At 36.0% G+C, this 24,135-nt stretch overlaps 3 protein-coding genes across 3 annotated transcripts; all 3 read right to left on the bottom strand.

Annotated features, from left to right (window-relative positions):
- Window positions 1-2,447: 2,447 nt before the first annotated feature.
- LOC132059428 (protein CPR-5) lies at window positions 2,448-9,052 on the bottom strand. Its single transcript, XM_059452057.1, has 5 exons — window positions 8,711-9,052; window positions 5,405-5,461; window positions 5,008-5,043; window positions 4,167-4,904; window positions 2,448-3,425 (listed from the first exon to the last, which is right to left on the bottom strand). Exons 1-5 carry the CDS (start codon window positions 9,020-9,022, stop codon window positions 2,889-2,891), a joined length of 1,680 nt encoding a protein of 559 aa, XP_059308040.1. The 5' UTR covers window positions 9,023-9,052; the 3' UTR covers window positions 2,448-2,888.
- Window positions 9,053-18,946: 9,894 nt separating this feature from the next.
- LOC132061169 (uncharacterized) lies at window positions 18,947-20,771 on the bottom strand. Its single transcript, XM_059454026.1, has 3 exons — window positions 20,639-20,771; window positions 19,925-20,136; window positions 18,947-19,615 (listed from the first exon to the last, which is right to left on the bottom strand). The coding sequence occupies exons 1-3, from the start codon at window positions 20,769-20,771 to the stop codon at window positions 18,947-18,949; spliced, it is 1,014 nt and encodes a 337-aa protein (XP_059310009.1).
- Window positions 20,772-21,364: 593 nt separating this feature from the next.
- On the bottom strand, window positions 21,365-22,269 carry LOC132061167 (L10-interacting MYB domain-containing protein-like). Its single transcript, XM_059454025.1, has 2 exons — window positions 21,900-22,269; window positions 21,365-21,802 (listed from the first exon to the last, which is right to left on the bottom strand). Exons 1-2 carry the CDS (start codon window positions 22,224-22,226, stop codon window positions 21,365-21,367), a joined length of 765 nt encoding a protein of 254 aa, XP_059310008.1. The 5' UTR covers window positions 22,227-22,269.
- Between the last annotated feature and the right edge of the window lie 1,866 nt (window positions 22,270-24,135).

Raw genomic sequence — 24,135 nt, 5'->3', positions numbered from 1 at the left:
GAAAAAAAAAATTATCATACTGTGATAAAAAGCCTATTAGTAGATATCTCTAACGAAGAAACTTTGGAAAACTGCACTCTCCCTTACCCATCCAAAATGGAAACAGAAATAACAGTAAATATGAGGTAGCAAAACAGATAACAGTGAGCTTCAGAGGATTGAGTGGTGATTAATGTGCATGAACGAAGCTGTTACAGAGCATGTGTGCGATGATCAAACATAGTCTTGTCTGTTGCATGTGATAGGAAAAAGAAAACATGATTAGATAGTTCATGCAGTAGGAATTCTCTACCTTGCCACTGATTTTTCCCTTGCCTTATAGATAAAAGTAGAGAGCATGATTGGCCTGACAGATTACAAGCAAACTTCCATTCTTAAATTTACATGACTTCTGTTATGGGCTGCTTTCATTGTGCCTTAGCGCCCATAACGCTGCGCACCCTGAGCGGGCCACACACGTGTCGGTCGTGCAAGCGTCGTGCACTGACAACAGTCATCATAAGGAGCAACAACAGTCATCATAAGGAGCATCAAGCAGAAGCGCAATGCGGGAGGCAACGACCATCTAGCAATGTTGTATTGCATTTCCTAAGAGTGCCAAAGGATCTCAAGACTTGGGTGAGCAAGGGTCTAGCCTATGGGTGACGGCCGCGTGCGTGCCACGAGTGCCAGTGCCGCACATTCTTGAGCAATAATTGGAATATTGGGAATTCGGGTGAAAGCCCCATTCCTAGGATGTTGAATATGCTTATCAAGTTTGGCTCCATTCCGAGTTCGTTCTCCTATGGGCTTGACTTAGCTAAGAAGCAGTGGCATTGTCGTAATTATCCAAAGCTGCCGAATGTCACATCTCTTTCCACGAGTATGAGAATGGGATGAAACTTCATGGAGGTGTGAAGGAAGTCAAGACGAACCTTTAAGAACAAACAGAGCCTCATTTGGAGTTCGGATCACTGAGAAACACCTATCATGATTCTCTGGCCAAAACATGTCATTTAGGGGAATCTGGGTTTATTTCTTTAAAACATATATAAGGGGGCTACAAGTGTTGCATGCTCAACCAACCTCCCCATGCATGTTATCATCAAGCCGTACCAAGTGAGAAACCTTAAGGGGAAACCTCAAGGGCCTGCCTAGGCATCTCTAAGGGGTGTCCAAGGTACCCATACGAGTTATGCAACTCTACAGGCGATGCTCGGCCTCCACGCTAGCGTTGGGCGCACAACGAGTGCCGGACGCTTGACGTATGAATCGACTATGTCCTGCGGTCTATATGAACACCTCTGTGTCGATTGAGCACTCGAGGCACCACTTTTAAAGCCTCGTGTGTTGACTTGTGAACTTGGCTTGGGTTCAGCCTTGCAAGCAAGGGTCCATTGGCATAGATGTGCAGTCGTGGGGCGTCGCTGCACTATGCGGGATGGAAGTACGTTGCGAGGGCTATGTTTGGAAATTCCATACCATGGGCACATTACGAAAGAAGCATATGACAAAGGCCAAAGACTTAAGAGTTGCGCTAATCGGGCAAAGCACAAGCCATGTGTACAGACACAAGGCAAGTGTCAAGCTTGAGAATCGGACTGCGGCAGCGCGAGCAACGCTTAGTTCCAGGCGAGGGACTGACATGTCCGTAGCCAACCCAGGTGCGCGCGCGAACAAGACCCAGCACATGAAATGCGCCACATGAGCATGCTAGCAAGTCAAGGATGAGGCCAGGACATCGAACAGGCGACACCGCTGAAGTTAAGCCTCTGAGGCTAGCTTTGTAATAGGCATAGGGTCGGGCCATGAATCCTGGGACAATCGTTAGGTTGGCTTGTAGTCCGCCATAACTACGGGCGCCGCACGGGCTATCAATATGCTGCTGATGCTAAGGAGTCGGGTCATGACACTTCTCGTGCATTAATTGGACAAACATCAACTGAAGCATTCCATATAGCAGCCATAGTTTGAACTTTCAGCCTTTCTCGCAGTCAGTTACATAACACGGAAGCAAAGATTCGAGTAGGGTGGTGATTAGTCTGCCTCGTCTTTTTTCGGGTGGGCAACGAGAATAGGGAAAAGTTACTTTATAAGTGTTGAGTTTGATCCACATAAGACCCTTTATTCCCCTTCCCCAATTGAACTTCCCTCACCATTTTCTTATGAAAAGGAGGAACCTTACTTACAAAAGGGGTTGCTTGTATATAAATGGTTGTAGTGCCAAGACCAATCTAATCCTTGAAGTTAGCATCTTATTTATAGATGTACCTTGCCTTGTTTCCTCTTAAGTTGCTTATAATGTTAGTAGCGGAAGAATTAAGAAGAATTAACCTAACAACTGGTTCGTGTCCCAAGAACACGGACGAACCAGGTTAAAGAATCAAAATCACATAGACCATAACAGTATACTCATATACAACAAATGTGAAGAATCAGATAAACAGATCATAGAGAAACGACACCAGTTATTCACCACAATCTACAGTTAATACTCTTTTAATTGAATAAAATATAGTACAATTCAAGATGCTCCTTCGTTGATACTACTGTATCCTGCATCTTCACAAGATGTTACAAGACTCAAAACCTGCTTTCTCCCAATCATAAACCAAAAAGAAAGGAAACCTAACTACACAAGGCCTCATTTTGCTCTAATGATACAGATAATTTAGGCTAATCTTCTACTAGTTGATCATACAAAGCTAAAATTCCTTGACAGGCACAGATCAAAACAGTGTTTCATCTGTAAGCCTGAAATCTTCAGCTAGCCCCTAATGATACATAATAATTTTACATGTAAAACAGAATAATCATCCTCAAGCCTGATACTTTACGCTTAATTCCTTGACAGGTCTTGATCAAAGCAGTGTTTCATCCAATAATGCTACAAGCTTGCACTCTCCTTTTCAGTACTCAACTGGAGTAATAAAAGCGTCCAGGACAAGTGAAGAGAAGTGATCTTTCCACTCACGGGGGCCAGCAAAAGGGATCAAACCACATAGCAAGGGGAGAAAAAGAAGTAATGTGGTATAAAACATAGATCTCCTCATCCAGTATGGAAATGTTCTATCCCTTGTGCTCTTTTCTGACACCGTGACAGGTCCATTAAGGATCAGGAACAAAGTCGAGATAAAAGCATTCGAAAGAAAATGTAGCAAGCAGAATGTCTCCCAAAAAATTAACCAATGATATCCGCTTCCCCCTAAGGTGTCGATACAAAACTTCCCTGCAAAACCGCAGCCAACTCCCAACAGCAACAGAATGAAAGTAATTGGCATAGTCTGATTCGAAGTTGCAGAGCGCTGGAGAAGTAAATAGCCTATAGCCAATATCATGAAACCACCAAACAGCATGCGACTGAGAACTAGAACCTGACACCGTAAGAGTTGCAGTCCTGAATTAATAGATGACATCGATTTCGGCATCCACCAAGACTTGTGTTCCTGGAATGTAAAATATGTCCATTTCATGACCATGGCTAATAAATGCTGTGCACTGGTGAAACATAAGAACAAACAGAGACGGCCAACTAACTAAATTATCATCCCTGGGATCCATGCTTCAAGAAAGAACACCAAAAGCTCTTTGGATGAAAGTTTCCTGATAATCGCTTAAATAGGCAAATTTGCTAAAATAAAAACAAAGTGAAAGAAAGATAAAATACAAATCATACCCAGCACTTGGATCAAAAGCAACCATTTTTCGGTCAGCAAATGTATGCCCCGTGGCAATTATATAGCTGCCATATAATTATTGTGCATTACAACCCCCAAATAAATCTCTAATTAAAATTTATGGAGTTAGCATTACTATAACCATCATCCCTCTTTTCCACCAACTTGAATTTGGGTTTCTTCATTCAAGAATTTTCTGCATGCATGCACCCAACACTTCCGCTTTTAGGACTTGCATACCACTATAGACGAGGGACTCGTATGAGCTCGTTACATACACGAAAATGATATATGGTGCATTTATTCCAGCTAACCCCTAAGGAAAAAGAGTTTATGTGGCAATGGGAAAAGAGTAAACATTCTTTATTGTTGCTAAGTTTCTGCCATCTATAGACTCTACAGAAATCATGTGCAAGGGGAGATGACAATTGGCTTGAGTCAAACAATACTAGAACTCTTAAAAAGCGATTTAAACAAAATCAACAGAATCCAGAATCGGACATTCCTTACCATGGAAGGTGTGCAGAACGCTGTAGCTTCAGTAATTCTTTTATGAGAGAAAACATAAGTCCCATATCCAAGACACGCCAACATGATAAATAAACCAGCAACAAGGCAGTCTATCGATGATTTAAGCAGCTCAGCATGTTTTGAGTCTTCTACTTGATTTTTAAACTTTTCAGCTTTGAAGGATGTCTTAGAGAAACCAAATGATAGTTTGGCCCTCTCCAAAAGGTTCGCATCAGAACTGAGAGACAGCTGCCTTTCTTTAAGTTGCAACTTCCTCATTGTAAGACCAATCTCAAATGTCTTGAGGTCATTCGACCTAGCTTGCTCTATGAGAGATCTTTCCAAAGTACTATGCACAGATTGGCTAATCTCTGTACTGGATGAAACAGAAGCCAATTGCTGCCTCACTTGCCTATCATAGAGGGTAAGCTGCCGACCTATTGATTCAAGACATGTACCGTCACTTCTCTCTTCTTGATTTCTCTCGTTATCAGAGATGGCACTCTGCTGAAATGACTCCGCTTGAGACTCACCGAAGTCAGGATCACATGTACGATTTTCTAGTCTGTTGGAAATAAACGGCACAGATCTTTCTGAGACAGAAGTCCTTGCTGCACAATGATTTTGCTCTACTCCACTGTTCATAGAGGATTCACTGATTAATCTGAGTGTCATCAAGGTACTATGAAACGATTTCTCGAAGTTCCTCACGAAAGACTCAAACTGGTCACCGAATACCTGTTTCCAGAACAAGCCAAAAGTAGAAAGTCTGCTGCTATGTTATAAACTGACTATTAATGAGAAAACATAGCTTAAAAGAAAGAAGATAGATTATGCTTACATTGGCCAAAGACTCTCGGACAGCCAAAGTACAAATCTGTGTGAAAAATGACAAAATAAAATCATGAGATCTACACATCTGATTTCGCCGAGGAAATATTAAATGTTTCGAACATGTCCATGAAGGCAGGCTATGGTTGTAATCAAAATGCAAAATGTTTTGCACATTTCCACGAAGGCAGGTTATACTTGTAATGTAAAATTCAGTCATGTAAGGATGTTCACTTGAGATAAAGCACCCTTGAAGTCCATTTTGTTATATAGCAATATGGTTCTGCAAAGTGCAGACCTTTTTTTTGGGGGGGGGGGGGGGGGGGAACTGGTAAGTTAAGTTCAGACCATTATTAAGTCCTAAATCACTTCAGGGAAAATTGTTTGTTCAATAAAGTATCTCATACCTCTGACAGGTAATCCACAGATATCTTTTGTCCGGTTGCATCTTTCCTTTCCAAAACCTAAACAAAGCAACAAAAACTATATTAACAGCGCACACTTACTATATCCTTATAAATACATAAGAAACGTGGTCACAACTCATGAGTGACTATCAACATATTAAGTTCCTGTGATAACGAGGGTGATAACTTTGCAGCAACAAAAAAAGAAAGATGCAGTATCAAACAAGAAAAAACTCATGCTTTTTCTCTTTTTAATAAAAACTTTGCAGCAACAAAAAAAGAAAGACGCAGTATCAAACAAGAAAAAACTCATGCTTTTTTTCTTTTTAATAATCGTGGTGTCTGGGCCAGCTTGCGCACACCTGACTAATTTTATGGGATACTTGCCACCTCCCACCTCCCACCAGCAACAGGTACTAGGTCTGTCCACCAAGGTTAGGAAATATGGAAAGAAATCACCCACTGTGCATCTGCTGCGGTTTGAACCTGAGACCTCATGGTTCACAACCCACTTCATTGACCACTAGGCCACACCCTTGGGTGCCAAAAAAAAAAAAAAACTCATCCTTATTTTTAGACCGAGAGTCCTTTTGGGGCCAACTCTTAGGACTAACCGCAACCTTCAAAACGAATAATGGGTTCGCCCTCTAGCCTCTCCACTTAAATACCATGCTTAGTTCTCATGTCGCACAGCTCAAATCTGTGACCTAAGCCACTTGAACTAAGCCCTAGAGGCAAGACAAAACCCATCTTTAGAAAGTGAAGCACCCCCTCATGTTTGAGTTAAGCGGTCATCAGAACTTTCAAGGTTTATAGGGCTTTCGTTGTAAAAGGCAGCTTATATCTCCGTCAAGTTAAATGACGATATGTGCTATTAACAAATAGTATCACATCCTCCTTAATTGTTGTTGTTATTGTTGTTTGTCAGGATATTTATTATTTCTGTAAAGCACATACCATGAAGCTTATCAAAACACTCAATGATGTCATGATCACAAGAAAAAGGAAAGCCCAAACATTGTTGACAAATCAACAGAAATAGCAATATAAACTACCATTCACAGAAGAGAGAAGAGGTTTCTACAGATGAGTGAATGAATTTCAAATGAGGTTGAGAATAGATTTAGCACGAGAAACTGGTAAGACAAGACAATCAGAAGCTAAACATGAATTACTCACAAAGTTCAAACATCATTCGACTGAAATATTAAATAGTTCCCTGACCTCAACAGCTGATTAGACATTCTAAGCATGGATGCCATGTCATTACAATGGGACAAGTCAGATCACAGAAGGAGCCACATGGTAACAGTACTGCAAAAGGAGCCAATTTCAAGAATGATGGTATAATGGGATAAATGGGTTGGAGAGGGGATCAACTTCCAGTTTTATACAGGCTGGTGAAATTTTCTGATATAATGCTGGTTGATTGTTTTAGTACTGAAGGATGGAATTTTCATTTCAGGAGGGACTTCAATGACTGGGAGTTGGAAGATGTTGGAACTTTTTCCTGTGTAGAATGCAATCTGTAATGTTAGACATGCATAAAGATGATGCTATGCTTTGGAAGGCAAGCAAAGCTGGAGAATACTCTGTGAATTCCTCCTACAGATTGCTTCAGGAAAATTCTGCTGAAAATGTTGATTCCTGGCCATGGAAGATGATTTGGACGATATTAGCCCCTCCTAAAGTGGCTTGTGCTCATAGGGCTAATCTAACCCATGAGAATCTGCAAAAAAGAGGGAATAAGCTTTGGAACCGGTGTTATTTGTGTGAAAGTTCCAGTGAATTTGCAGATCATCTTTTCGCACAGTGCAGTTATACTTGGAAGCTCTGGACTATGTTCTTGATAATTTTTGTAGTTTATTGGCAGCACCCCACAACTTTAAAAGTTTGTATGATGGAAGAATTATACTGACAACTTTCACAAGAAGATTTGGATGTGTATTCCTCTGTGCATTTCTCCTGGACTATATGGATTGAAAGAAATAGGAGATGTTTTGAAGATTAAAAGGAGATGCTCTCTGTTTTTAAACATAGATATATGCAGAATTTGTACTGTTGGATGAAAGGGAATTCAGTTTTGAATATGAAGATATGGTTTTGATATTTTACTACACCATTCTTTAGCAAGCTTTAACGATTTTGTCAGTAGCTCTTCATAGAAAAGAAAAGTTACTAATAGGACATTATGACTACGAACAAGTTTATCAAGCCTGTGAATAATAGAGAAACATATATAAGCAGCTGAAACATGATCTTCAAAAATTACACAAAAAGGACACACCATGGCACAATCTCCAATGGACACAACTATACATGAATCAATTTCTAAATAAAGAAACTTTTCATACAACATCTATAATTATCGAATTACAACTTCAAGGAACTAATGCTTGAGAGAAACCCAGAGCTACTCAATAATTTAACACCTTTGTGATTCCTTTCAATTAAAAAGTAATTAACTTACTTTTTTGATAAGGCAACATTAATTGACATTTTAGGCCAGAATATTTTATGGTTACTACTATGCTACTGTCTTTGACCCAAACCAAACAGTAAGCCAGTACAACTTAGCAGCACCATACACACCTCTTCTCACTCTCAGCACAATTCTAATAACTTAAGAAAGTTCAAACATTTCCACCCGTGATTCCAAATCATCACAAAAAAGAGAGACCAACAAGAAACACCAATAACTGATATAGCATCTTTTCCAGCTTAAATACCAATCCCAATATCAAGATTACTTCTGTATGATTAAAAGAAAGAATCAAAATCACTTCTTTCAACACAAATACCACAACTTTTCCGAAAAGACTGAAGCTTTTGCCATGTAATCAAACAATGCAAAAGAGATACAATCAAATAACTGCCGTCCACAATTCCAAATTACAGTATTTAGTAACCATATTAGCCCCATTAACAAATTTGAACACTACCAGCTAAAAACCAATCACCAAGCTCAATAATGGCACAACTTTCACATAAAAATTTGATCTTGCATCCTAAAAGGTTCAGGATTATATCTCCCCAACCCAGATACTAGCAAGTACTCCCTCTGTCCCAATTTACGTGACACACTCTCCTTTTTAGTCTGTCCCAAAAAAAATGCTAACTTTCTATAATGAGAAATAATTTAACATCAAAATTCTCTTTTTACCCTTAATGCAATAATTTATAACTAGACAAATTTCTAAAAGTCTTTCTTTTCTAAGTTTTGTGCCAAGTCAAACGTGGACAGAGGTAATATCATTTACAATAATCAATAAAGGTACATTTTACATATGGAAAAAGAAGGGACACCTGGGCAAGAACAGCAGCAATAGACATGCCAAGAGGAAGAGCAAGAGCTTCAACAACATTATTGTTGTCAGTGCTGCTTTTATGTCTACCAACTATGACTCTACGACCACCTGTTGTTGAGGAAACCCTAATACCCCTATTAGAACAAGATGATGATGATGAGGAACAATTAGTAGGGTCAAAAGCACTTGCTTTATTCTTCTTCTTTTTCTTTTTCTTTTTGATGACGTCGGATTCAGGTAGGATTTGGGAAGCCATGATGTCGTTCTTGGGCTCCGGCGGTGGTGGATCGAGAGGGGGGTCGTCGTCCATTGGAACGGGTAATTTCTGAAATCTTGATTTTCTTTTTTGGAAGAAAAACAACAGGTTTGGTTGAGGGTAACACCAAACATATAATTAATTAAAGTCAAATAATAATAATTTATTATTTTTTAATATTATTTTATCATTAATTAATTATATAAAGTAATAATAGTCAAATTTATATTTTCAAAATATAATTAATAAGAATATTTTAGTAAAATAATCCCCTTATAAATAGCTTCTTAAGAGGAGTGTCAAGTAAACAAAAACCAAGTAGGTGTTTGGCCATCAATTTTCAAATCATGGTTTCAAACCAGCGTTTGATCATCAATTTTCAGTCATGGTTTGAAATCATGGTTTGAACCCAAATCATCCAAAAGCATAGTCTGGGTTTGAAACCATGGTTTCAACTTTTTTAAATATAAAATTTAACCCATAAATTAATATTTTATAAAAAAAGACCCATAAGTAGGTAAATATTTTTAACAATTACCCCATCAACTATTTACCAATCTCATTAATTTTCACCAACCTTTATTTATGTCTACCAACCTTTAATTTATGTGGGAAGATTATATTAAATACTAGTTACATTACTATTCATGTTAAATTTTCGATTTTATTGAAGTAAATTTGATTAATTGATGTTGCATTTTTAGAAAAGCCTTCTAGTAGTGTCTTAATTTTGTTATAAACTACGATTTGCTCATTTGGTAAGATTGTATAAGAATTGAGAATGTTTTGATAGTTTTTCACAATTTGTGGGGTTTTTATGTTTATAAGAGAAAATCAACTTAAAATATCCAAATCAGTATGTCTAAAACGTGGTTTGAAGCCAAACCATTTCAAACCATGGTTTCAAACCATGTCCAAACAGGGCCTAAGTAAAATGAAACGAAGGGTAATGAGACGCATTCTCAACAGCTTTGGGTTGAGCGAACCATCTGATATACTTGTCAGTTACCATCAGAATAATAATTCGATCGAATTTGTTGAAATTTGAGCATTTCCTATGTTCCATAACATTTTAACAAAATAGCAATAGGACAAAAGGATGAGTGATATAAGGAGTTTAGAGGTAAAAAAAATCGGGTTTATTTGATGCTGGGACAAAGTTCTTCACTAATATTCTGATTTTACAGAAGCATAAAAATCTCAAGAAAAAAGAAGAAGTAAAGGTCGGCTTTGATTATTGACTCATAATTTTATCGCATTGCAACCCATAGTGATATTGTTTGTTTAGGAATACACATTTTAAAACTGTTATAAATCATTTTTTTCAAGTTGTATTTTGGATGTATTATTAAGGATTATACAAGTAGAAGTGTAAATTGTATCACTTGACTTTAAAGTGATAAATACAACTTTACTTGCAAGTTGTATCTTAGTTGTGCTTAAGTTGTGTACAAGTTACAAGTTGTAGACCAACTTGTACAAGTTATATATATTGTAGGTTGAAAGGCAAAACTCTTCTATAAATGGGGAGCTTTGCCTTCTCATTTGGAACATCAAGAAAAGTGATAATACAATCTCTCTCTCCTCTCTACAAAGTTATTTTTGATTTGCTTCTCTTATTTATTTGCAATTATATATAGTTTTATAACACGTTATCAGCACGAGACTCTGCCATCTTGGTCAAATATTTTGGAAAGATCAAGAGACATGGGAGAATTTATATCATTTGAAGTTTGGCAGAAGTGCAAGATAAGTATCTTACACGTTATATTCTAATTGTGTCAATATCTAATTTTTTGGTATTTGTTTAATCACTACTAATTTCTCTATTATGAAGTGATATTATTGAGAAGGTTCAACTTCTGTCAAGAAAGGAGAACAATTAGATGTGTCTGCCGTAAAAATTAAAGTGATCTGAAGGTAGGCCAGGCTTAAAATCATTCGGAAAATCAATGGCCAATCAGCTTATTCACTTACTTAGTGGCAAAATATTGAGCTCCAAAAGCTCTAGTTTGTTTGTACACGAATTTTGGTGCACTTAAATGCGCTCCCGAGGAACAATATTGGCAGTATAACCACCGGCAGTGGCATTATTTTCATAACCTTGTTGTGATTTACAACTGAAAATGTGTTAGAGAAAAATTAAAAATTTTCTACTCATATGTATGCCTCGATTTGCTCGTGAAGTAGTAATATCTTAAAAGAAGTTTTAAGCTATTATTATTTGATATGCGTAAGACGCGTTCATAAATGTTCCATTCTTGAAGAATGAGATTTTTTATTTTTTTATTTTTTATAAACGTAACAAATATATCTATACCCTGAAGTGAATGTGACAATATGTAGTAAAGCTTATAAATACGGATGTACGTTTGGTTGTGAAAATATCACGACTCTCCAGAAGAGGTAGAATAATTGAGAAGAAATATTTTGAATATTCTATGTTTTACTCTCGAAGTAGTAAACTCAGAAATTTGCTCCCAAAGTAGCAAACTCTGGACCTTATTCCCGAAGTAGCAAACTTTGAGCTCTACTCCTGCAGTAGTAGAACTTTGAAATGTACTCCCGAATTAGTAGAACTCTGAAATTTACTCCTAAAGTAGTAAATATTCTGAAATCTACTCCCGAAATAGTGGAACCCTGAAATTTACTCTTGAAATAGTAAATATTTGAATCTACTCTTGAAGTAGTAAGACTTTGAAATTTACTCTCGAAGTAGTAAACATTTAAACTTTACTCCCGAAGTGGTAAAACTTTAAACTTTACTCCTGAAGCAGAAAGAATTGGTAAAATATTTGCGAAATATTCTGAAGCAATATCTTCTTGTACTTGAGGAAAATAACGAGTTATTGATGAACATCGTATAGCAAGCACATTTGAATAATCAGGATTCATTTCCCGAAGTGAATAAAGAAATACCACAACCTATCTCCTGGAGAGATAAAATACAAGGAATATACATTTTATTTGTGTGGTATGAAATTAAGGCATTGCAACACGTACCTGTCGTACGTAGAAACATCTTGAATAAGTTTATTAAAGTATCATTTTAAAGCAAAAAGAAGCACAGTAAAATGCTTTCTAATATAACCACATTGATACAGTATGGTTAGCTCTTATTAATTTCCTTGAAGGAAATAACCATCAATGTATCCCTTCATGAAATATGTGGTTACTATGTGGTTGCTACTTTGATACAAAATATTTAGATGTTAATAGCTAATCTCCTTAAAGGAAATATTTGAAATACTTAAGTTTAGAGCTTACGTTTACTTTTTGTAATATATAGTTTATAATTATCTTTAAATGTCCATTTGATTACTGTTTTCTTTCATACACCAATAGCGTCTAATCAAATTTTCTTTCGTGATACCAGAAGTATCTAAAAAATACTTGGTAGTAGCAACTAATGATCAAGGGCTCTAGAAGAGCTAATTGTTTATCTACAAGTATCATGACACCAGCAGAGTCCAAATAATATCTAATTATGGTAAATAAATTGAAGTCTGTCGAAGATGTTGCATATGATATCACCATTCGGACTAGATTGTAACTGTTATAGTCGGAACACAAATTATAGTAAATTTGATGTTTACTAACAATAAAATGGTATTCATATTGATACTACAAATGATTGGAAGATTGAATATCTTCAAGTTAACATGGGTAAGAAATACGTATATGAAACGTTACCCGAGCATGATAAAATCACACACCGCAATAAACCAGAAGTTTATTAATAAAAAATCTCGTGCAATAGTAAATCAGAAATTTACTAAAAGAAATAGCACACCTCATAGTAAACTTGAAGTTTACGAGTACAAATAATTCTTTCAGTTGACATGATTGTTTTGGACGTCCTGATTTAAATCTGATGTGCTAATTGAGTATTCAGAATATATTGAAGAGCTAGAAGATTCTTCAAGAATTTGTTGTGTTGCTTGTTCTCATAATAAGTTAATTACATCAGCTAATGTTGGGATTGAATCCCCTAAATTATGAAAAATATAAAAGGTGAATGTGGGCCCCTTCGCCTGCAATGTGATGTCTTAAATAGATGCATCTATGAGGCGGTCACGTGTAAGTTTATTGTCAACTGACAGTTTGACATTTACGAAGTTGATTGCTCAAAATAATTGAGTTGGAAGCACAATTTCCAGAATATGTAATCAAGACAATTCATCTTGATAATGCTGGTTTAAATCTACGATGGTTTGGCATTGGATGCCTCCATAATATAACTAACCATTGCTTATGAGAACAGAGCTTCAGATGTTGGTCTAAGATATGATATATTGCATATAACGACACCTGTATGCTTCAGACCAATAAATTATGATAAATTATCCCCTCATAATTGGTTTAGGGTCAGGAACTAGATATTTCCATCTTATAGCTTTTGATGTGCGGTATATAATTAATGGATATACCATGATGCACACAGATGGATTTCCCAAAGAATATGAGGATGTGTGTTAGTTTTTCTAACATAAGGGGGAGAGAATATGCAACTAAGAAATATATTGTGAATTATCATCAGTGTGATCCTCAGATAATTCAAGTCAAATGTTAGAGGCATTTGCTGACCCAACAATTTCATATTTCATCTGCGAAATGCTCCTAATATCCCTGAAGGACAAAGTCTACAACATGCATGAAGCATGGTAGACCAATCGGTTCTAAATGTAATAATCCTTGAAAACGGGGATGAGCAAATGATCATAATAAGGATGCAATGTGCTCTTGAAGAGCCTACGACATATCACTTCATGAAACCTTATGGGAGGTTCAGGTACCTGAAAATAATGAAGTGATGAGATCTCAGTAAGTTATGTCGAATTATGAATCGATACAAAATGATATCCCGTCGACAATATCTTTGATACAATATGGCGCGCAATATTGTATTTTTTTTTTGAGGATCTGAGTTCTACGTCTCTTAAAGCATGCCGTCATAGAAATAATTACCAAGTATGATACATTTGGTAAGCGTAAAGCTTATTGGACTTGCAGTCCAGACATCAAAAGATGTCACGCCATTTAACTACTAAATGGATGTTGTCACAATCTATATGTCTTACTTGATAAAATTCAAAAAAATTCTGAATGATCCAAAATGCCTGAAGCATATACAAGTTCCTGGAGAACTTGTTCATAATTCTTATATGGATTAAATCAGGTAAGGTGAATGTGTTTTAATCACCATAGTGAATATTCATTGATGAAGGGTACAAAGATGACCATGTTTACCTTTGTTTCTTTCTGATAATCAGAACCTTTCATATTATTGTACAAGTTGAATATTTCTGGAGCTCTTGAAGAGTTTCCAAAAGTAGTAGATTATTTGCTAAAAAAAGTTGAAATGAGAAAATTATATTGGTCCTGACGTACCATAGATTTGTGCAATTGATGCACTTATTTATCTTGCTATAACTATGAGCATGATATAATTTCTCTCCTTCGTAGAGATATTGAAATAAGATCAATTACATATTGTCAATGAAAGCCTTGACATGAATGTTTTTATCCTAATAAATGTTGTCAAGTGATAGGGCATTCATCTGATCAACATAAGAATTCAATCCAAATATGTTATCTATTTACATGAAGGATTATTGTTGTACCATGCTGTTTTACATGACAGTCAAATCATAGAAGGATAACAACAATTTATGAAGCAAGTCAAGAGTACTTGGCGTGATTCCAACAATATTGTATGGTGATGATGCAACTCTATCTAAGTAATGAAGATGCAAGTGATCAACCAGTTCGTTAAATGATCATTTGACATATCTGATCGCAAAGGCTCTTCCAACCTTAAGATATGATAAGTTGGTATATATGATCGGAGTGTATCATCTTCAAGAGCTATGTAACGCTTTAATCAGGGGGATTAAAATACGCGTTGTACTTTTTTTCACTTAGCCAAGATTTTGTCCCATTTGGGTTTTTCTGGTAAGATTTTTAATGAGGCAGCTAGCAATGCGTATTACTAGATATGTGTACTCTTTTTCCTTCACTAGGATTTTTCCCACTGGATTTTTCCTAGTAAGGTTTTAACGAGGCACAAATCTATTAATGAATATCCAAGGGAGAGTGTTATAAATCATTTTGTCAAGTTGTATTTGGATGTATTATTAATGATTATACAAGTAGAAGTGTAAATTGTACCACTTGACTTAAAGTGATAAATACAACTTGCACTTGCAAGTTGTATCTTAGTTGTGCTAAGTTGTGTACAAGTTACAAGTTGCAAGTTGTAGAGCAACTTGTACAAGTTTTATATGTTGTAGGTTGAAAGGAAAAACTCTTATATAAATAGAGAGCTTTGTCTTCTCATTTGGAACATCAAGAAAAGTGATAATACAATCTCTCTCTCCTCTCTACAAAGTTATTTTTGGTTTGCTTCTCTTATTTATTTGCAATTATATATAGTTTTATAAAAAAAACACATTTTTAGGATCTTGGACTTATTTTTCTACACATCCATCATCGCACTCGCGTTCTGTCGATGTGAGATTTTCTCTTTGCCTTATTGTCATGAGCGGGTCTGTCGTCCACGCTATTATAGTTCTCCTAGAATCCAGAGAGGAGTTAAGGTTTGCCCCACCACACCACCATCATCTCAAAGATGTAAAATTCGCTTAACTCAGCTAAATGTTTAGGTCTGTCCTATTCATAGATAAATAAAATTTAGAAGAAGATTTAAGCTAAAATTTATGTGTATATTCCTTTGTATACAGTCATGTATATATAGTAAGAATGAAAGAATCTAATCCTAACAAACCTGTACACTTGTCCAATCTTTATTGGTACCCCATGTAACTAACTATTCTGAATAAAAAGAAAACTACAAAAATGTAAATACATGGAAACTTCTAGATTATGTACCGATGTAATCCTAATAGTTGTATACATATATGTATATTCCTTTGTGGTCTTCAGCTGAGTATTGAGTATATAGGACTTGGATTCCATTGTTGAGCCAAAGATTTGTCTTTGAAAGTCAGCCCAATTCTTGGAAAGTCGGCTGGCCCAAAAGACCCTTTTATTTTTTAGTCACTGACAACTTAACATTGAAACCATCGAACTCTTTTCTTTGTCTGAAATTTTCTCCATTGTTTCTTGAACTTGTTTATTAATAATCACCGAAGAAGAAGAATTATATACTCTAATACCCCCCCCCCTTTCAAGTTGGAGAGGGAGGATCGAACCCCTAACTTGCCCAACAAAAATAGATAAGAAGGTCCAGGATGGGGTTTTGTGAAGAGATCTGCCAACTGAGAAGATAAAGGGATTAAAGATAAAGAAATCAAACCATCCAGATACTGTTGATGGGCGAAGTGACAATCTAAGTTGAGATGCTTTCCATTCATAAAAAATAAGGATTTTAGAAATATGTATCGCAACTTGGCTATCAGAATGGAGTGAAATTGGTAAAGAAGGGGAAAGAGAAAGATCAGAAAGTAAATGAACAAGCCAAGTTAATTTTGCTTCCGCCTCATAGAACGATATTCCGCTTCCGCAGAGGATAGAGATAAAGAGGGTTGTTTCTTGGATTTCCAAGAAACTTCCTCCCAATCTAATGAAGAAGCCACTTACTAAACGTCTGGAATCTGGGCTTGTAGCCCAGTCGGAATCACAAAGATCAAGTACTTTGAAGGAGGGTGAACTATTGAAGAAAAACCCTAATCCAGGGTCTGTGAGTAAGTATCGAAGAACATGTTTAGCAGCTGTAAGCTGACCATGGTGAGGTGTCTGCATATATTGACTAAGGTATTGTACAGAGAAACACAAATTCGGACGAGTATGACTCCAAAAATTGAGTTGACCAACCAATCGACGAAAAATAGATGGATCAGGAAGAGGTGCATCCAAATCGACACATAATTTTTGAGTTAGGTCCAAAGCGGAAGAAGCTGGTTTCAAATCAAGGCAATTGTATTAAAAAAGAAGTTCTAAGATGAATTTACACTGACTGAGGATTAAACCTTGTGATTCTCGAATGATTTCAATCCCAAGAAAATAGTATAAGTCTCCTAAATCTTTGATCTTAAACTTAGTATCAAGAAAATGCTTTAAAGTATCCAATTTGCTTTGTTATTGCCCGTAAGTAGAATATCATCCATATAGACTATGATGATAGAAATACAAGTACCACTGCATTTGTAGAACATAGAATAATCATTGAGGGAATGATGAAAATCGTCGTAACTTAAAGCTGATGTCAATCTTGAGTACCATTGTCGAGAAGCCTGTTTAAGCCCATATAAAGATTTCTTTAATTGATAAACTAGTATAGGAGTAGTAACTTGTAAACAAACCGGAAACTTCATATATACCTCTTCATCTAATTCACCATGAATAAATGCATTATTAACATCCAATTGGTAAAGTCCCCATCCCTTCTTAACAACAATTGCAAGAATACATCGAATGGTTGTAATTTTGACCACTAGACTAAAAGTCTCAGTGAAGTCAATGCCCTCTCTTTGTATATCACCCCTAATAACCAATCGAGCCTTTAATCTCTCAACTGAACCATCGGAGTTAAGCTTAACCTTATACACCCACTTTGAAGGCAATGCCTTCTTTCCAGGAGGTAAATGAACAACCTCCCAAGTGTAATTAGAAATAAATGCATCCAATTCTTTTGTCATAGCATCTTGCCAATCAGGGTCTAATATAGCTTGAGAAGAACTGTTAGGTTCTTTGATTTGAGAAAGAGAGTTAATGTAATGTTGATTATTAAAAGACAAAGCATTGAAAGAAAAGGGAGTAGGGGAGTTGGAAGAGGAAAAACAAGAATTTGTGACATCTGAGAGGTGAATGGAATTGCATATATAATCTTGCAAGTAAGCTGGTGCATGAACATACCTAGTGGATCTTTTGAAAGGATCAATAGTATCTGGGGATATGCCAAGAAGATTGGTAGGTAAAGTAGGATCTTGAGATGGATGAATAGTGGAGGGATGATTAGTGGTGGTGCAATCAGTTGGAGGAAAAAATGCAGGGGGTGTATTAAATGGAGTAGGTGAATGTGGATCGCTAGTAGAAGTAGAATAAGGGGAAGAATCAGAAATATCATTAACAATAGGATCATGGAGTGGAAAAATGTATTCGTTAGGTTTAACAGAACTAAAAGGGTAAATATCTTCATGAATATCACATCTCTAGAGACAAAGAGCTTTTGAGTATTTAAATTAAGAAGCTTGTTCCCCTTCTTTCCAAAAGGATAGCCAAGAAATAGCCCGTTTGGATTAGCTTAAAAACAGTGACTTTTATGTATAAAGTGCTTTTAGAACTTTCAAGTGCTGAAAGATATTTTATAAATAAGCAGTTGTGTGTTTGGATAAAAGTGCTTATGCTGAAAATAAAGTTGTCACGTGTTTGTACATAAGTTGTCATTACACTTATTTTCTGTCAAAAAATGATTGAAATACCCTTAAAAGCCGTTAACACCATAAACAAAGGATACTATAAGATTTTTAACTCTAAATTTGATTCAAATCAAAGTAATTTATATTTTAAAATCACTTTCAATATAAACTGTTTATTTTATAAATATATATTACTTATAGTTTTAAAATGTATAGGGGCAATTACAGCAACATAATCCATCATTAAATATGTAGGAAACAAAAGAACTGAAGCCAGTGGCAACATTCTGTTGAAAAAAACATATTCTTAAAGTCATTCAAGAAATTCTATCATTGCATTTGCACATAATATGGTGCAAGAGATATCTTTCTAAAGTTAAGAAGGTAGTAAAATATTCATTCATGCAGTATCTCAACGCCTTCATGTTTTATACAAAACGATAATACAATTCATATTTCAAAGATAGAGAATTTGAGACAAATTAAAAGTGCTAATACAGCCAAAAGCACTCCACTAATACAAGAAGTGGAAAATATTCATATAATACAAGCATCAAGCATTAGAAATGTCACTATCAATCATATCACGAAACCCCATTCAATAGACATCATTTTGTTCTCCTACATCTTCGACATTGTTAGCTCTTGAAGTTGTGCCAATATTAGAATCAACCGATGGAATATAGCTCTCATTCTTGGCTGTTTGGAATGCATCATCCACATTGCATTTCTTTCTAATATAATTGTGAATGGCCATAGTAGCAAGTACGATGTCCCTTTGTGTGTCAATGTGATAGTAAGGCATGTCTCTCAAAATAGACCATCTCGCTTTCCAAACGCCAAATGTGCGCTCTATTACATTTCTACAAGAAGAATGTAAATAGTTAAATTTTTCAATGCGTCCTCTTGGCTCTCGCAATTGTCGAGTTGCACCGCGGCGAAATTCAGCTAGGTGATATCTCACATTATTTCCTTTGTATGGAGCCATGTATCCATTCATGTGTGAATATCCTGCACGAACTAGATAATATTTGTTTCCGCGTGGATGTGGAAAGTTGAGCTCTTGTCTATGAAGGGCCTCACCATATATACGACTATCGTGACCTGCTCCTTCCCACCTAGCCCATGCACATGTAAAACACATATTAAAATCAACAACGACGAGAACATTTTGAGTCAGATAACCTTTACGTCCAATAAATGGTATCTCTTGACCTTGCGGTAATCTAGCTTTAATATGTGTGCCATCAATTCCTCCAATACAATCCTACAAGAAGTGAATCTAAAATAAGAAACTTGGGATCCAGTTTTTGCTCCTGGAATTATAAAACAGAACATTGAAAGAAGTCAGGTCAAAAGAGTGAACATGGGATCCATATAACTATTTTGGATTATAATATGGTTCTGAGGTGTACATACGCTAAGGGCAAGAAAGGCTGTTGTGAAACCATCTTTGAAATGTCAACTGAAGTAGAAAAGAGTCCTAAGGGGAAAGTAACTATCATAAAGCTTTTCTTATATAAGCACAATAAAGATATAATGCAGAATAATAAATTATCATAAACGGGTTACTTACTTTAAAGAAAGGGGGATATCTTTGTTTACATGGCGTGTGAGCATCACAACCATCACTATAATTTGGATGTGGTCTAATGATATCTCTTGCAAGCTTACAAACGGCCTTTAAAACACTATGAAAGTGTATATGAACTGTCTCTCCAGAATGTTGAAAGATATCTTGTATCATTCGATTTCCAGCTCCATGTGCACAAGTCATCAAGAATATGCCTAACATTTCATGTATAGACATTCCAGGTGTGGGTTTAAGCCCATATTTGTTAGTTAAATCATTGGATAGATCAATGAACACCGCCTTCTTCAATCAAAAATTTTCATAACAACGAGTCTCATTTCCTCGTAATATCTCTTGAATAAAAACATTTCCAGAGCGCATTGATGTACGACAAGGTTCTTTGCATAGGTATTTTTTGCAATACATCAAAATGTATTTACCTGTTACAGTAAATATGTAGACATTTTGGGAAAATTAGCCGGAAATAAAGAAGGATATGAAGAGAAAAATCTCAAGTAACAATACAAGGAGCCACACAAAAACAAGACCATCAATTTAGATTAACAAGCATCCACAAAGACGGGCAAAGATACTCCAAAGATTTTCTTCTTTGACAATCTCCATTAAATCTCATCTAAATGTAGTTTACAAGTAATTTATGTGCGATTTTCTTTCTACTAATCAAGACAATTAGCACAACCACCTTAATGTATATACCTGTTATATGACATAAAGCCATCCGTTCCTTCTCATCTTGCTCTCTCCGAATCTCTTCTAGTTCTTGATCTTCGTCATCTAACAAATCACTTAAATGAGGAGATACCACATTGCTAATATCCCAACTCTCCATTTAACTGAAAATGGAAATGACTCAAATTAGTAAAGATTGAAAGTTTTTCCATAAGAACCCAATTTCAAGATTTTTTTTGAAACTCCATTGTTTCAATACACTCATCTCTATCTTCGGAAAATCACATTGTACATCTCAAATTACTATTCCATTAGTAAAGAACAACAACCACAACAATACATAAAGTTACCACTTTCATTAAAGTCAACACAACAACAATAACCATAAGGTTTAAGGATACAACCACAACGTCAACCTAGATCAACAATACATAAAGTTTACACGTACAACCATAAGATTTAGGGATACAACAACAACGTCTAAACAAGAAGCACTAAATAAAGTTTACACGTACAACCATAATGTTCGAACATTAAACAATAAAAACATTTAATCATAGCAACAGCGACAATCTTATCACTTACATTTTCTTTTTCGGGATCAAAAATAAAGGTATAACCGATAGTTATTTTCACTCCAACCAAGACTTCGGAAGCTTCCGCCATCTTAAGAAACAAGATGCACAAATGACGATGTCCTTCTTAAGAAGCATGTTGCAAACATAGTTGTACTTTCCGTTCCCAGCAGGAATATCAGAAAAATTTGCCAACACATTCATACGATGTAGCAGTGCTTTTGCTAGACATAAACTCCACTAGAGAGTGTATATTCTCTCTTATTGATGCCGCACCAGATTTTGCCTTATTTTTTTTTACTTGAGTGCTAGTGCCAATACCGTCAATTGAACCTCGTATTTTTAGTGAAGACTTAGGAAACTTAACAGAATCCACATTCTGTATATCATCACTTTCATCATTCCCTGCATCATTAGGATTGATAAAGTGTTCTTTGTCATAGCCACTAATATCATTTATTCCTTCTTCGTCAAGATCTACTCCAATTCCAGACATTTGTTCTTGATTCGCTGTACGTGCTCTTTCTCCAGTAGCAACAATATCAGAAAACAACGCATCATAGCGATACCACACAAACGAAAGATCTATTTTCCTGAACTTATTGTATCGATCATCCTCTTGTAACAAAAAATTCAAAACTACTTTAAACAAACCAAGAAGTTTAGCAATGAAAGAAACAAGAAAGACATATAGAAAAATGTGAGAGATGTACCTTAATTTTTCGCTCCCACCAATCATCATCTGCAATAATTGTATTTTTCGTGGCATCCCATCCTAAACCTGTCTCCCCTCTCATCAACTTCTTAAAAAGAATCCAATCTTTTTTCATGTTATCCCAATGATTTTTCATTTGTTTTTTATCATAATTTCTTCTCATGTCTTTATTGAACTCTTCAACAACATTATTCCATCCATCTCTATTTAAATGAGTGTGTGGTCTACGTCCTTGTCTAATCTCATTTTCACACAAATCTATAAATTTAATGCTAGCATCATTATCCCACTTAGCATTACTTTGTGCCTTACTAGTTTCCGCCATGATTAAATGTAAACAATTTGAATAAAGGAGAAATAAATGTTCATGAACTCTCATGAATGCAGACGAGACAGTTAACCATTTTTGTTACTGTATCTCATGTCAAGTGAGTCGGTCAAACTTTCTGGTCTAATCAAGATGATGCAATTTGAGATAATTTTAATTTGTCTATATAACCACAAATAATGTGCAAATGCTAATGCAAATAATCAATGCTGCAAAATGCTTCTGTTAAAGAACTAGCACAACAATGCAAGAACACAAGATCATAAATTAGGATTACAAACAAGATCATAAATTAGGATTCACTCCAGGAAGTTCTCAATTTTCCTCTGAGATGAGAATAACCTCTTTTAAAAGATTTTGTTTTCTTTTTCGCTATTCATAGATAGCCAAACATTGGTGATTTCCCATTCGAAGGGTGAATCAACTTAAAATTTTAATAAAAACACATCTTACTGCTTTTATCAAGATTCTAACCATTACCACAAGTGTGTAGTAACGAAGGATCTCATTTTATAGTACAATGTGAATATGTTGATACTGAGGCTTTCGCCATTACTCTTTTTTACCCTGCTCAAGCTTGACAATTCTGATAACAAAAAATTAACAATTTTTCCCATTGTGGGACTGTTGCAATAAAAATATCAGTTTTCTGCCGACGACGCTTGTTGACACCTAATTTTGGCTCGACGTGCTTAAAATTAACGTTTCGGGTGGTCCTCATTCGTTAAAGAGCACAAAATAGCTTTTTGCACATTTTTACTTTTTTTCGACAATTTATCAAAAATTATCCTTATTTTTAGGAATTTTATTAATTTATTGTCATTTTCTAAGAATCATTATTTTGCACATGTACAACGTAATACTACAATTTTTGTGCAATTATTAATTGTTTCTTTTATGTTATAGCAATACATTTTTGTATCTTATACATTAATAGTTAACTTTTATACTTACATCATTATTTATACATGTATTAGTTAACTATATTTGAGTACAGTCCGTCAGTGTAAAGAAAATCGGAGAAATTAATTCTTAAGCGCAGAGCAAGAATTCGATTAAGTCAAGGTCTTGTCACTTTTAAAAAGTTGTCATTTGAAGTGATGGGTTAGGTTCTTCATCCATTGATTAATATATTTTTATACATTAGTTAAAAGGGTGAAATCCCCATTGTACAATAACCCAAAGATTAAAATGAGCATTGAGGGGACAAGGGGGTATGGCTTTATATTTTTTGGACAATAAAATGGGTCACTTTATTAAGTTGGGGGGTTTAATTTTATTTTTCATCTTTTGTCTTCATTTACGCACACACACAACACACTAAAATTTTAGATTTTTGCCTTTTTCCTAAAAAAACCCCTAAACATTTTCTCCCTCTCCTCACTTCTCTCTCAGCCGCCGCCACCCCTTCACTGTCGGAGCTCTGATCACTGGTCTTCGGCTAACCACCAGCCGCAAGCCAGCGACCAAACACCACCACAGCTCACTACTTCGCTACCCCCTTCGTCCCTTTCGCAGCTCCGGCGAGGAGCTTCTAGCTCCGGTGAACCGGAGCAGCCCGTACAACAGCCACGATGACCCTACCACTGTTTCACACCACCACGCCTCCCCTCACCATCTTTTTTGCTCTTCTCCTCCATTTTCCGACCACCAGTTCGCCGGTGGACAACCATTAACGGCGAGCTAAACGATGCCCCCTCACCTTCTTCTCTTTCTTTCCTCTTCTTCACTGTTTTATTTTGATTTCACGGATGTACCTCCCTTTGTTTCTTGCTTTTCCAGATCTGGCTGATGTCTTTGTGCTCCAGCGAATGGGTGTTTTTCGGCATCCCCCATGGCTGGCTTCCATGGCCTTGTCCTAAGCTTATTTTATTTCGATACCCAGTTGTTCTTGTCTCTGTTTCAT

The sequence above is a fragment of the Lycium ferocissimum genome, chromosome 6 (assembly GCF_029784015.1).
Source record: "Lycium ferocissimum isolate CSIRO_LF1 chromosome 6, AGI_CSIRO_Lferr_CH_V1, whole genome shotgun sequence".
Classification (NCBI taxonomy): Eukaryota; Viridiplantae; Streptophyta; class Magnoliopsida; order Solanales; family Solanaceae; genus Lycium; species Lycium ferocissimum.
Note: the sequence above shows the minus strand (reverse complement) of the source record. Positions and strands in the feature narration are given on the sequence as shown.

Excerpts from the sequence above, each read along its gene's own strand:
- LOC132059428 (XM_059452057.1), bottom strand. The coding sequence starts at position 9,022 with ATGGACGACGACCCCCCTCTCGATCCACCACCGCCGGAGCCCAAGAAC. Across the intron at positions 5,044-5,404 it reads CTGTGGATTACCTGTCAGAG|ATTTGTACTTTGGCTGTCCG; the intron begins GTATGAGATACT and ends TTTTTCACACAG. Across the intron at positions 4,905-5,007 it reads TCCGAGAGTCTTTGGCCAAT|GTATTCGGTGACCAGTTTGA; the intron begins GTAAGCATAATC and ends TTCTGGAAACAG.
- LOC132061169 (XM_059454026.1), bottom strand. The coding sequence starts at position 20,771 with ATGGAGAGTTGGGATATTAGCAATGTGGTATCTCCTCATTTAAGTGAT. Across the intron at positions 20,137-20,638 it reads GGCTTTATGTCATATAACAG|GCATATTCTTGATGACTTGT; the intron begins GTATATACATTA and ends ATGAAATGTTAG. Across the intron at positions 19,616-19,924 it reads GATATCCCCCTTTCTTTAAA|GATTGTATTGGAGGAATTGA; the intron begins GTAAGTAACCCG and ends CACTTCTTGTAG.
- LOC132061167 (XM_059454025.1), bottom strand. The coding sequence starts at position 22,226 with ATGGCGGAAACTAGTAAGGCACAAAGTAATGCTAAGTGGGATAATGAT. Across the intron at positions 21,803-21,899 it reads GGTGGGAGCGAAAAATTAAG|GATGATCGATACAATAAGTT; the intron begins GTACATCTCTCA and ends TTGTTACAAGAG.